The sequence below is a fragment of the Pongo pygmaeus genome, chromosome 1, assembly GCF_028885625.2.
Source record: "Pongo pygmaeus isolate AG05252 chromosome 1, NHGRI_mPonPyg2-v2.0_pri, whole genome shotgun sequence".
In the NCBI taxonomy this organism is placed as follows: domain Eukaryota; kingdom Metazoa; phylum Chordata; class Mammalia; order Primates; family Hominidae; genus Pongo; species Pongo pygmaeus.
Window position 1 is genome coordinate 43,335,140 of NC_072373.2, and position 14,518 is coordinate 43,349,657.

General features: G+C 49.5%; 1 protein-coding gene across 1 annotated transcript; it reads left to right on the forward strand.

The window, feature by feature from the left end:
• Positions 1-250: 250 nt before the first annotated feature.
• Positions 251-10,745, forward strand: AVPR1B (arginine vasopressin receptor 1B). Its single transcript, XM_054457048.1, has 2 exons — positions 251-1,734; positions 7,155-10,745. The coding sequence occupies exons 1-2, from the start codon at positions 795-797 to the stop codon at positions 7,487-7,489; spliced, it is 1,275 nt and encodes a 424-aa protein (XP_054313023.1). The 5' UTR covers positions 251-794; the 3' UTR covers positions 7,490-10,745.
• The last annotated feature ends 3,773 nt before the right edge of the window (positions 10,746-14,518 follow it).

Consider the following 14,518-nt stretch of genomic DNA (forward strand, 5'->3'; position numbering starts at 1 on the left):
CCTGCCTGCAGGTCGGTGGGTCCTGCCTGCTGCTGGGCGCTGGCCTGCGTCGCCTGCTTGTCTCGCTCCCTGTCCCTCGTCCGCTACCCCCTCTGGCCCCCCTCCCTCCAGCAGCCGGCCTCTCGGTCCTCGCGCCGGGTGGGTGCCTGCGAGCCTCACTCCGCCCTCCTCTGCAGGAGCCAACTGGCGAGCCGCAGGCCGCTGGGCTCGGCCTGGGAGCCCATAAAACCCGCCCGGGCCGCGCCGCAGCGCTCCCGCCGCTGCTCACCAGGCAGAGCGAGCGGGCTTGGCTGGGGCTTCCCGCCCTGAGGGCGACACCGACCGCTCCGGACCGCCCCTCCAAGCAGGCTGAAGGGCTTCCGCTCTTGGCTTCCAGAAAAGTTTGGAGAAAGTGAATTTGAGGTGGATTGGAGGGTGGTAGCCCCTCCCCAGCCTTCTTTCCCTCCCAGAAGCCTCATTCTGCACAGCCTTCCCCATTCTTCCCGTCCTGATTCCCCATCTTCCTGACCCCTCCTTCTCCCTCTCCTGGGTCCCCTCTCCTCACTGGGATCAGCGATCCCAGTCGCATTTTCTCCTTCCGAATCTCATCCTCCCTCCTCCTCTCTATCCCTGTCCACTGAACGATTTCCACCTGTTTGCAAGCCGTCTCTCTGTCTTTCTCACGCTTCTCCTTTCTCTCCACCTTCAGGCTTCTCCTTTCTCTCCACCTCCCTTGCCACTCCATTTTATTCATCAAACCTCTCCACTTGCATCCACACCCTCTCTCCATCCTTCCCTCCCAGCAAACCTTGCTCATGGATTCTGGGCCTCTGTGGGATGCCAACCCCACCCCCCGGGGCACCCTCTCTGCCCCCAATGCCACAACACCCTGGCTGGGCCGGGATGAGGAGCTGGCCAAGGTGGAGATCGGAGTCCTGGCCACTGTCCTGGTGCTGGCCACTGGGGGCAACCTGGCTGTGCTGCTGACCCTGGGCCAGCTGGGCCGCAAGCGCTCCCGCATGCACCTGTTCGTGCTGCACCTAGCCCTGACAGACTTGGCTGTGGCGCTCTTCCAGGTGCTGCCCCAGCTGCTGTGGGACATCACCTACCGCTTCCAGGGTCCCGACCTCCTGTGCAAAGCTGTCAAGTACCTGCAGGTGCTCAGCATGTTCGCCTCCACCTACATGCTGCTGGCCATGACGCTGGACCGCTACCTGGCTGTCTGTCACCCCCTGCGCAGCCTCCAGCAGCCCGGCCAGTCCACCTACCTGCTCATCGCTGCTCCCTGGCTGCTGGCGTCCATCTTCAGCCTCCCTCAAGTCTTCATTTTTTCCCTGCGGGAGGTGATCCAGGGCTCAGGGGTGCTGGACTGCTGGGCAGACTTCCGCTTCCCTTGGGGGCCACGGACCTACCTCACCTGGACCACCCTGGCTATCTTCGTCCTGCCGGTGACCATGCTCACTGCCTGCTACAGCCTCATCTGCCATGAGATCTGTAAAAACCTAAAAGTCAAGACACAGGCCTGGCGGGTGGGAGGAGGGGGCTGGAGGACTTGGCACAGGCCCTCACCTTCCACCTCAGTTGCCACCACTCGGGGGCTGCCATCTCGGGTCAGCAGCATCAACACCATCTCACGGGCCAAGATCCGAACAGTGAAGATGACCTTTGTCATCGTGCTGGCCTACATCGCTTGCTGGGCTCCCTTCTTCTGTGTCCAGATGTGGTCCGTGTGGGATGAGAATGCCCCTGATGAAGGCAAGTGGGGTCTATGTGGGGGCAGTGAGGTGGGAGAGACAGGAAGAGAGGATGGGGGATTAGGTCAGGGTTACAATGCTTCCCAGGGCCAGGCAGGTAACAAACTAGTGGGGCAATGAAGGAAGATGGTGCCTGCTCCAAGTGAAAAGGTGCAGTTATGATTTCCATTCAGCCTACCGATGCCATGTCAGTATCTTTTATGTGAAATTTCCAGCTTTAAAAGTTTTGGTAACTAACAATTTTAAAATGCTATGTGGTACTAATGAAATATGAACATTAGCACATTTGGCCACCAACTACCATTTTGCTAGATGGGCTTTAAAATCATAGAATGATAGCAATTTGTGGCCCATGAACTTGCTCTCTCAGCCTTGTCCCTCCTGCACCTGGACATGCCTTTGAGCTCCTTCTCAACAGACACTTCCAGTTAATTAGGGTTGGCACATGAAAATCCTGAAATTTCCAGTTCAACCTCTTCATGTTACTAATGAGGAAACAGAGGCTCAGAGAGGAACTGTTACCAGCTGATGTGGTGAAGTCCTGGGTTCTTGGTGCCACGAACAAAGAATTGGATGTGACACACACAAATAGCAAAGTAGCAAAAGTTTATTAAGCACAGTAACACTCTCGGAGAGGGGAGAGCAGGCTGACCTCTGTGAAATGAGATCAGCGTCAGTTTGGTGTACTTTGGGCCTTTTTATATGTTTTTTTTCTCTTCCCCGAGCTGCCTAATCTTTAACCAGTATCTGCCTTTTGATTGATAGGTGGGTTGCTTAGTTACTTTGGCCCTTGTGCACTTGCATGTGACCTTCATCTCATAATTTTAAGTGCATGCATGCTATGCAGTACCTGTGCATGAGCTTTAATGAGCTGATTCTCATATGGGGTCATTTTAGGGATACTTTTTCTCTTTAATACACATGCCCATCTCTGAGGAGCTGCCCCTTACTGGCTTGGTCTGGATCTAGCCAACCATGGGGGCTCTTGACTCACTTCATATAAGTTTTGTTTTGGCTCAGCTTCTGCTTCTTATCTTGTCTCTTGTTCATCCTCCTCTTTATCCTGCTTCTGCTCCTACTCATTCCGCTTTTTATCCAACCTCTAATTCCCTCTGCTGTTTTCCTGCCTCAGGACCATGACTTGCCCCAGGCCTCACAGCTAGAGAGTGACAAAGTGAAGAATAAAGCCCAGGTCTTTTGTCTCCTTGTCTTTTTCCTCAACCCCATTAATAACCCTGATTTTAAAAGTGGTTCTAAAAGGAGGGAGACCCTTCTCCTGTGTGAAAAACAAAATGGGAACCTCTAAGAGGACTGTGCTCCAACTGGCACATGGGAGGCCTGGCGCTCATCATTTTTCTGGGGTGTGGTAGACAGCGTCCTCCTGAGCTTTAGACAGTGCCTGATGGTCTGGCCGTCCAGAGGTGAACTTGTTCTCAGGAAGGCAGGGGCTGTGTCTAGGCAGCCTAAGTGTTGGAGAGCAGTATTCAGAACAGCTGCTTCTGCTCCCCTAAGCAGGAATGAGGCATGAGGACAAGTGCATGCTGACCTGTCTGGGTGGCTATGAAGAGGGGTGATTGTGCCCTGCAGTGCATCTCCTAGTGTGCACAGCTCAGGACGTATAGTGGGTACCACCTGCAAGTGTCCTAGGCAGGTCCTGTGCACAGGTTCCTCTGGAAGCTTCCTGAGAGTTCATTAAGCAGCAGTCTCAGGCCACCAATTCCCACCAGTGGTCCCCTTCCTTTGTATTGTTGTTTCTCATCTCATTTTGCTCATCCCAGGACATGCTCAAGCCAAATGCTTTGCTTTTCTGGAGAGATGAAATAGAGGAGAGCCATTCATGAATTTAATACAACCATGCAAGAGACATGCAAAAGTAATACCAAACTTCCTTCTTAATACAATATCCCTTCTTAATCGCCCTTTTGACATCGTCTGGGCAAGAGACTATTTGCAGATTATCCTTTAAGCAATGAGCAATTCTAATTAATTCTAGCCAACTGTAGGGACCTCCCTGCTCTAGCCAAGCACAGAATAGAAGGAAGGAGGGTTTCCTAGGCACAGGCACATTCAGCCCTCATGCTACTGAGGAGTGGCCTTCTGTATTTTAAATTTGAGTCACTTGAGACTCATAGAGGTAAAATAACTGGTCCAAATTGCCACTGCTAGTGAGAGATAGAGCTTGGGCTTGAATTGAGGTTTTTATGGGCCAAGCTTTATCCAGGTCATGGCTGTACTCCCAACATTGTAGCTTAGCCAGTGGCACCGGGGTGAGATGGTCATCTGCCTCTTTATTGAGGAGAAGATGGTGCTCCTGCCACTCAGCCAGTGCAGACTCTCCTGCTTGCCTGTGGTATCAACCATCATCATCAACCTGTCCTTCAACACCTCAGCCCTCACTCGTGTAGAGTGGTTCACCACTTACCAAGGACCTCTCTGGGCAAGGAATGCATGGGAAAGTGGGTTGTCCCAAAGGGTTGTCTTACAGACAATGTGCTCCCAGAAAATGAAAGCCCTTGGGGGAGAAATTCATTACTTTAAACTTGCTTTCCGGTACACGCAGTTCTTCTCCACGGCATGCTGGCCTGTTGGCCCCCCTGGCCCCAAGTCTTTGGTCAGAACCTGTTTGTTTCCTTGTCCCTGTCCCTGTCCCCAACCATCAGCTGAGTTTCTGGCAGGAGGCAACGGAGGCCAGGACTGGGTGTGGTAGATCTACCCTCAAGGGCTGGGAAGCACAGCCTCCACTGCCTCTGGCACCTGCCCTGCAGCACCTCCTCTGTGGCACATCTCCAGCCCCTACCAAGGCCTGGCTCAGGTGAGCCAAACCAAACAGGCACTTCCTAAATGAAGGAACCTGTGGAACTCCTTTGTCCCTGGCTTAATCTGGACACTAAATGTGCATCGATGGAGCAGACAGGATGAATACTGTCCCCTCAGCCAAAGCCACTTCCCAAATCTTCCACAACTTGTAGTTACACATTAACTAGGGAGCAGGCCACAACCCAGGCAAAATGGAAGGAAGGCTGAGTTTGTTTTTGAGGCTTGTCCCTTGTGTTAGTCCATTTGCATTGTTATAAAGGAATACCTGAAACTGAGAAATTTATAAAGAAAAGAGGTTTATTTTGGCTTACGGTTCTGCAGGCTGTACAAGTAGCATGGTGCCAGGCTGGGTGTGGTGGCTCATGCTTGTAATCCCAGCACTTTGCGAGGCTGAGGCAGGGTGATCAATTGATTCCAGGAGTTCAAAACCAGCCTGGGAAACAGTGAGACCTCATCTCTACTAAATATAACAAAAATCAGCCAGGCATGGTGGCACACTGGTTCACCCCTGTGGTCCCATCTACTGAGGAGGCTAAAGTAGAAGGATTGCTTGAGCACAGGAGGTCAGGGCTGCAGTGAGCCATAATCACACACTGCACTCCAGCCTGAGGGTCAGAGCGAGACCCTGTCTCAAAAAGAAAATTAAAAAGAAGCATAATGCCAGCATCTGCTTCTATCGAGGGCCTCAGGAAGCTTCCAATCATGGCAGAAGGTGAAGGGGGAAGCCAGCGTATCACATGGCGAGAAAGGACAAGAGAGAGAAGGGAGAGGTCCCAGACTCTTTCAAACAACCAGATCTCGTGTGAACTAACTGACCTGTGATCCAATCACCTCCCATCAGGCCCACGTCGAACACTGCGGGCTACATTTCAACATGAGATTTGGAGGGCATGAACATCCAAACTCTCTTTCTCCCTGTCTCTCTTTTTTTTATTGAGACGGAGTCTTGCTCTTGTCACCCAGGCCGGAGTGCAATGGCACGATCTCAGCTCACTGCAATCTCTGCCTCTCGGGTTCAAGCGATTCTCCCGCCTCAGCTTCCCAAGTAGCTGGGACTACAGGTGTGCATCACCACACCCGGCTAATTTTCTGTATTTTTAGTAGAGACAGGGTTTTGCCATGTTGGCCAGGCTGGTCTTGAACTCCTGACCTCAGGTGATCCATCTGCCTCGACCTCCCAAAGTGTGGGGATTACAGGCGTGAGCCACTGTGCCCAGCCGACATCCAAACCATATCATCCCTCTTCCACTTCCAGGTGCTTCCCACTCTACCTTCACTTCTGTTCCCTGAACCAGTCCATCCAGGCCCAGATACCTTCAGCTTCCCGCCCCTATGACTCATTTCCTCTATCAAATGTTCTCAGCCTATGTCTTCCCTTCTCTTGAGCCATGAGTTGCCACATCCATGAGCATGCCCCTGGGACATGTGCACAAGGAGTCTGTGCGTCTGAAGCTTTCACAGTGCTTTGCAGAGTAGGCACTTGAGCTTTGCCTTTTATTTTGTTGGTTGAAGCTCTGGTGGAGTATAGGATCTCTACCTTAGAGCTGAAAGACTTCGAGTTGCAGCTCTTACTAACTGTGCTATAAAAACTAGAAAGCTTACTTCTAAGGTTCCTTCCAGTTCTGAAATTGCTTTCAATGATTCTATAACCTCCACTGAAGAGTGAGGTGACTCAGTATGCCACCTATGCCATGGCTATAACCATGACAGATCCAGCAGGAGGCCAAAGCTCATCCTAGCAGCTTTCCTGTTGCCATGAGGGTTTCATTTAGTCTTTAGAAAGAATATTTTGTCTGGAAGGAATCTTATAGCCTTGGCATCCTCACATTTTGACTGCCCAAGAGAGAAATTAGTTTTTCCCTGCAGAAAGGTGCACTTCCTAGGCACAATCTAAGAACACAGAACAAGTTCTGGTCTGGAGAGGGATGCTTGGAGGCCCAGTATGTAAAAGCTGCCCCCTCAGCTGTAGGGGACAATGATGGCATAGGTGTCGATAGGGCAGTCAGGCTCCATTGATTGCCCCATCAGGTCCCCAGCATAGGGTCAGGCAGAGTCGATGCCCACACACTCAATGACTGAATATAGAATGAGTGGCCTGCCCCTGAGGGATAGAAGGAGACAGAGTCCAGGAGGCCATGTGAATCCATGATCTATGATGTAAGTGGGGATGGAGACGGACGGGGCCTGAACTTGGTTATTTTCACTGCCTGTTTTACAGAAGTTGTCTCATTCTAGATCTACATCCATTAGGGAGCTCAAGGTCTAGGTTTTGGAACAAAGTCAGTTTCTCCTATCTGGGCTGATCCTATCCCTGACAACATTCCTTCTTCTCAATTAAACTTGAAGCAAACCTCAGCTCCTACCTTTACCCTGCAGTTACACAACAAAAACAAACAAACAAAATCAGCATGGTAAGACTCTGGAGCCAGGAGTCCCAGGTTCAAGTCTCAGCTGTGTGTCTCTCTAATTACAGGACCCTGAGTGACTCCTTTCTCCTCTCTAGGACTCAGTTTCCTCATCTGTTCCTCATCTGTGGGGCCTGGATGCTCTCCCGGGTCCCTTTGAGCTGCCATTCTGAGGCTTCTCATGCTTCTCTCTTGGTAGATTCCACCAATGTGGCTTTCACCATCTCTATGCTTTTGGGCAACCTCAACAGCTGCTGCAACCCCTGGATCTACATGGGCTTCAACAGCCACCTGTTACCGCGGCCCCTGCGTCACCTTGCCTGCTGTGGGGGTCCCCAGCCCAAGATGCGCCGGCGGCTCTCTGACGGCAGCCTCTCGAGCCGCCACACCACGCTGCTGACCCGCTCCAGCTGCCCGGCCACCCTCAGCCTCAGCCTCAGCCTAACCCTCAGTGGGAGGCCCAGGCCTGAAGAGTCACCAAGGGACTTGGAGCTGGAAGATGGGGAAGGCACCGCTGAGACCATCATCTTTTAAGAAAGACTTGCTGGGGTCTGGTACTGCCCCCAGGACTAGTGGAGGTTCTCTGCCCACCGAGGGCACTCGACATGAGAGCGGGGAGGGTAAGGGTTGGAGTTAGAGGAGCCCTGTCTGAAGCGGAGTGAAAAGGCCAGAATGGACCCCCTACCCTGGTGTTACAGTTGCCCCTAGTGTGAGGGCTGCCTCACGAGCTCCCAATCTCAGACACTGACAGTCAGGGAGAATCAAACTCCCTGTCTCCCTGGTGCTGCCATATTCAAAGGGTGTCCATGCACACATGGTGTCCCAGATCTAGGCAGGCCTAGGATGGTGCTGTCTAGGGGTCCACAGGTGGCAGGAATTCAGAGGCTGGCCTTGTGCCCTGGCTACCTCTCTCCATTCTAACCCGACTGACACATCTCAGCCTACCCAGGAGAGGGGAGAAGTGAAAAACTGTGAGGAGGACTCTATTTGGATCTTGGATTTTTTTTTTTTTTTTTTTTTTTTTTTTGGTAGAGAGAAAATTGTTCCATGAAGGAAAGTGAATGGGTATGTAGGGCTTACCCTGCTGTGCCCAGCTGTCTGTTGAAGGGAGGTGGTCTCGTGGAGATGCAGGATTCAGTACAGTACCTGGTACTTAGCAGGAACTCTGCAAATGCCAGTTCCTCTTTCCTCATGCCACCCCCCATGACAGCATGGATGACAGGGGAAAGTGTTGTATATTCTCTGTGGTCTGGTCCACTGTGAGTGTGGGTGGGAAGAAAGAGGGAGGGAAGGAGAAGATGAAAATGGTCATCATAAAATTAACAGCAAGAATAAGCCTCAAGGGCAGCGGGGACTTGTGGCCCTCCCTCCTTTCCCCAACCCACCCCCCAGGATATCCAGCCTGTTCTTTCCCCGGGGGCTATATAGAGGAGACCTCCTTTGAGAAAAGGTGACATCGTCATGGCTCTGGACACCCTCCAGGCTCTTCAGAGCTTCCACCATGAACCATATGGATGCTGTGATCCAGTTAGGAGCCCGGGTTTGAATCTCAGCTCTGCCTTCAGTATCTGTGTGACCTTGGGTGAGTCACTGTCCCTTTCCAGGACCCAGTCTCCTCACCTGTATAATAGGTGAGATGATTTCGAAGCTCCAACCTTCCATGACTCTGCAATACTGGAAACGGTGTTACAGAGAAACACAAAGGATATTGTAACCAACAGGGTCTAGAAGAGTGGTTGGATTTTTATGACAATGACATTGATACACTCTTTGACTCAATTCTGGTGATGGTGGGTCCCACCATGGCCATACTGTCCACTTTTGTCCTCATCTGGGATGCTGAATCCTCCTCCAAGGCTGGGAGAGGCTGCAGGCCAAGGTAGACCGAGGTAGAGGAAGAGCATGGCACATGCTCATTATCTCCAGGGGACTTTTATCATGGCGTAGCTTCCCCACCCCAATTCTGATTTCAATTGAAGAGAGAGCCTTGCTGGTGGAAAAGACATCAGCTGAAACATCAGGAGAGCTGCATCCTGGTTCTGCCACCACCAATGACACACAACAATAAAATGCTGGCCAGTCCTTGCTAGCTTAGTTCTGAGAATCAAATAGGACTGTGGATATAAAAGTCATTTGTAAAGTCATGAGCTCTATACTAATGTAAGGAATTACTAATCTAATTAAGAGCTCCTGAGGGAAGCTCTAGGGAACACTTTCAGTCTCTACCCCTGACTCCCAGGGAAGCTTTGAGGAATGACTGTGGCTTTGCGGATATACTTCTTTAAGAGGCCACTCAGCTCTAAGAAGCCTCCTGAGGCTTTCTAAAAAGAAAAGAGCCTTGCTGAATGTTGTGAGTGAGCAAAGTGTCCCAGTCCTTCAGTGCTAGAGAATCGGAGAGTGAGAGCCTAATGGGACCAAGGCTCAGGCAGATGGGAGGACCCACAGTCTCCCTTTTACTGAGTTCTGTTGCCCATGTCAGCCCCTGACATCCAATACTTCTTCCCTGTTTATCTGCCCTGGTGAAGTGGGCTTAGAAGCCTCCCATGCCAGCCAGAGCTGTTGAATCTGCTCCTTCCCCTGCTTACATAAGCGGCCTCCCCACCCCCTTGCCCCATCTTTAGACCACAGTTTCTGACCCTAATGCCTAGAGTTGGTAAATCTTTGTTCTTCATGATGACTGGGAAGTAGAAGGAACACCAGCTGTGTGCCCCAAAGACCTGGGTTTGCATCTTGATCTCACCCCTTTTCTACCTGTATCAACTTCAGCAAGTTATCCAATGTCCCTGAGCAATGCTTTCTTCATTTATTAAATAGAAATAGCAATGCCCACTTTGTTGGGAGGGATTTGTAAGACTGTAGACTAGAGATAGAGCACTCAACAGATGTTAGAGAGGGGAACAGTGGCCTGGCTCCAGATTGCATCTGGTAGATGACCTCCAGGTTCCTGACCCAGGAGAGTCTACAGTTCAGAGAGGAAAAGAGGAGACAGACCTGGGATTTAGGCTGACTAAAGCACTTTTCTTGTCTACCCTTTGCCTTCTATAGATCCCCTCTTACCACTATGGTATTTTCTGTTTTGCATTGCACAAGAATAATTTACTTGGGGTGGTGGCTTTGGAGCCCTCCTTTTTCCTCCCATGGAAAGGCTACACTTGATCTTTTCCAGAAAGCTGGTTCTGTCCTGTGATATGGCCAGTGGGGAGCGACTGCACACTGGCTGAGGGCCTCGGGAACCCATTCCAGAAAGCTCCTGAAGGAAACAGTGGATCTCATCGGATTTATGAGTGAAAGTTCTGCAGGACCTGTAGGAGGCTTGCCTGGACAGTCTGAGCCTTGGATAGGATTCAAGGAGGAGGGGCCCTGTTTCTGGAAGCAAGAAGGAGGCTCTGTGCTCTCTGGGGTGAATCCCATTTCTGACGGCTAACCCCAGGAGAAACTGAACAATGCTGTCTCTGGCTGGGCACTTGTGTAAATTGCTTATGCCATCCTGTGACTGTGAATGACAGTACTTTAGTCCCTTAAAACCTATGTGCAAGCAGGACATGAGGGGCAGACGGGACAGAGGAGGGCAGGAGGGGTTCATCAGCTGACTATGGGGATTTCTCAGAATCGTTTCTTATGTTGTTTGGTACAGGCCAGTACTTTCCCAGATAATGTGTCTGTGTTTTGTATGTAAATAGATCTTTTATCTACTACAGGGCTATAGATTCAGCGCAGGCTGTAGCAGTTCATTCCTAGGTCAGAAACCCAGGTTGAAATTCACCAATAAAAAGATTTAATATCCAGGAAATTCCTGTGCATCTTTAGTTTTCTAGGGACAATGATAATTGGATGTGCAAGATAAAATTAAAGTGTGTTTGTCTTCAGTGAAGGGGTGATGTTGGGGAAAGGGGCCACCCTGCATCCAGTTTAAGTGGGAAAAGCAGTGTCTTCGAGTTTGCCATAGGGCCACAAGGTGGCAGTGTGGAGCCAAAAGTGGGCCTGGGCTGGGCTGGGCTTGACTTGGCAGCTCCTGTCTAAGAATCAGGGTAAGGCCCTTTCTCCAGCCAAATATTGCTGAGATCCAGTGCACATCCTTTAACTCTCCTGGAAGATATGAAGCAGTAATGACTCACATGGAAGGCTAGGAAAGTCACCCAGGCTCTTAGCTTGTAAGTCCTCAAGTTCCAAAGAGTCTTGGTCCCTCACTTGACCCGGTTCTCCTGAGATACCTGGACACACACTGGGTTCTCTCTAAACCCACGGAGATTTGGCAAGGCAAAGAACAAGAGATTTCTACTGCAAGGTGAGTAAATGAGTATAGGAATTCCTGACCAAAAGGCAGCAAGACACATGAGTCAGTGTTTGAGGGCCCTAGTAGGACCTCAAAAAGCCACATGAGCTATAGTTACTTTATGGGTTCTGGTTTAGAATCTGGGGGCATGGGTTAGGAGGCCTCTTTGAGAGTGCCTCAGAGCCCAGCAATCTGTCCCAATTCCAGAAGCAAAGAAACCCACTGATGTTGAGCGTAAAATACCTCCTCACCCTAGCACGTCTTGGTGGCTAATAAGATGCTCGTGGAATTTTGCTGCAGTTCCCATGGTGAGCATTTGGATCCTTGCTCCTTTAGAATAAGAATTCATTGAAAACAGGTCACATTTATTATGGTCTACTGTGGTCTATATTCCTAGGTCATTGTTGGCATGTAATCCACCATCTACTGGTTGCCAATAGCAAATCAGTTTTTCTGTGTCTTATTATCAGATAATTTTGGAAAAATCTTTGTCCAGTCCACATCCATGGAGAAACCCAGTGTGAAACAATATGATTGTTCCTGTGAGGTACCAATGACATATAACGTGGGAGAATGTGACTTCACTGAACTGGAAGCTATGCTCCTTAAAGGGTGGTTACTCATACAGGTGACTATTTGTACCGATTTAGACAGCTCACCCTTGAAGCTCATGGAAATATGACAAACAAAAGGCCATTTTATTTCTACGTGGCTTGCAATGACTTTGAGGCTTAGTTCAATTTGTTAGCTGGCCCCAATCATTAGCTTATTGGCTCAAACTCCTCAGGAGGTGACATCAGCCTTCCTCTGTACTTATGAGGGCATCTGAGCAGTCATGTGCACTATTGAAGTTCTAAGCTCTCTAAGTCACTTGGTAGAGTCACACGTTTAAATCTACTGTTAAATCTAACTGTTAAATCTAACAGCACTCTCCAAGAATGCCTTCACTTTATAAGCAATCAGGGTGGGTTCTAATGTTAACCTCCATGATATATTCACTATTGAATGTCATATTTCTGAAGCAGAGTTTATTACGGAGCTTAATCGGATGGTCTACAATCATTCTACAGCTTCTGGTCTCTGGTCCCCCTGACGTCAACTCCCTGCGCCAGAGTATCACAGCAGCCTCTGAGCCCAGACACAGACAGTTCTCCAGACAGTGCCACTCAGGGCCGCCCCTCAGGCATTTATTGAGAGCCTGCAGCAGGTCAGATCTGTTCCTTTTCCTTCTGCCTTTTCTCCCATCAGTTGATTTTTCCACTCTTTTTTTCTTTTTTTTGAGACGGAGTCTCGCTCTGTCCCAGGCTGAGTGCAGTGGCGCGAGCGATCTCGGCTCACTACAAGCTCCGCCTCCCGGGTTCACACCATTCTCCTGCCTCAGCCTCCCGAGTAGCTGGGACTACAGGCGTCCGCCACCACGCCCGGCTAATTTTTTGTATTTTTAGTAGAGAGGGGGTTTCACCATGTTAGCCAGGATGGTCTTGATCTCCTGACCTCGTGATCCGCTCACCTTGGCCTCCCAAAGTGCTGGGATTACAGACGTGAGCCACCATGCCTGGCCTCCACCCGTTTTTTCTAAACTGAGGTCAGAAATCACCTCTTTCTGGGATGCTTTTTCTGATTAAGCCTGGCTGATTCTAACATCCTATTCGCCGGATCTGTGTAAATACTGATAGGCTCTGGTTTCATTGCTCTGTGTTCATTGTTTGTTACATGTTGTTTTGTACATGTTCTCTGGCTCTTTTCCTGTCCCCACAATTAGGTCATAGATGCCTTGACCCCACCCAATCTTCTTTTTGTTGATCTCTCCTCTCAACACCCAAGGCCTGTCCCAGAATTCTGCAGAAAGCAGGCAGTCTGTTTACTCTCATCCCCTCTCCTGGTGGGAACTGTCTCAGCAGTGTCCCCGCAGTGTCTCTTGGGTGCAGTGTAACTTGTCTGAATCTCTTCAGTACACTCTTGGATTTTTTTTTCTTTTCTTTTTTTTTTTTTTTTGAGACAGAGTCTTGCTCTGTCGCCCAGGCTGGGGTGCAATGGCATGTCTCGGCTCACTGCAACCTCTGCCTCCCGGTTTAAGCCATTCTCCTGCCTCAGTCTCCCGAGTAGCTGGGATTACAGGCGTGCACCACCACAACCGGCTAATTTTTATATTTTTAGTAGAGGCGGGGTTTCACCATGTTGACCAGGCTGGTCTCGAACTCCTGACCTGAAATTATCCAACCGCCTTGGCCTCCCAAAGTACTGGAATTATAGGCATGAGCCATCACACCTGGCATTTTTTCCCCCTTTTTTAAAGAGATCAGGCCGGGTGCAGTGGTTCATGCCGGTAATCCCGGTACTTTGGGATGCTGAGGTGGGAAGATCTCTTGAGGTCAGGAGTTCAAGAGCAGCCTGGGCAACATAGTGAAACCCTCTCTACAAAACAATTTTTAAAATTAACTGGGCATCATGGCATGCAACTGTAGTCCCAGCTACTTGAGAGGCTTTGGCAGGAGGATCACTTGAGCCCAGGAATTTGAGGTTACACTGAGTCATGATCATACTCCTGCACTCCAGTTTGAGTGACAGAGACCCTGTCTCTAAAAGTAAATAATTAGATAAATAATAAATAGAAGAAATCAATAAGAAGTAGAGTTTCACTTCTTGATGGGACAATGTTGCTGTTGTTATTTTTGGTATTTACTCCTCATTCTGCCTGTCTAATCAGTAGATTCTGTTGTGCCCCATTAAGAAAAGCTTTGTAAGGAGAGGAACGACAATGGTAGCTAAAAGGTGAAGGGACAAACAAACCAGCAACATTTTCCAACCCCAGAAACCCAAACCAGAATCATCCACTTAGATCATCTTGGGGAAGAAGAACTCAGGAGAAGGAAAGCCTGCCTGCTGCTCTCAGCGCCAGGGCTGGGAGGATCATCCACAGCCAGCAAATGGAGCACAGTTAATAAATCTCAGGTGTCTAAGACCTGAATGCCACTGATCTTGGGTTTGAATTTGGCTAGGAGTAAACCTAGGGTTTCAATTTTGGGTGCATGTTTGTTTAGCTATTACGAGCAAAATTTCTTTTTACTTCATGTCTTAAATTAGCTGTTGGAGAAAAATATTTCTCTAGTCACTGGTTACTCATGTTATCAATTTTAAAGCATTTTAATTCTCTGGTTTTCTAGGGATGGGCTATCTGAAAAGGGTGACAAATTTTTCCTCATTTCTATTTTTTATTTATTTATTTATTTATTTTTGAGACAGAGTCTTGCTCTGTCATCCAGGCTGGAGTACAGTGCCATGATCTTGGC

Bases quoted from the DNA above. Each gene is read 5' to 3' on its own strand.
- AVPR1B (XM_054457048.1), top strand. From the start codon at position 795: ATGGATTCTGGGCCTCTGTGGGATGCCAACCCCACCCCCCGGGGCACC. The intron at 1,735-7,154 runs GCAAGTGGGGTC...CTCTCTTGGTAG, and splicing joins TGAGAATGCCCCTGATGAAG to ATTCCACCAATGTGGCTTTC.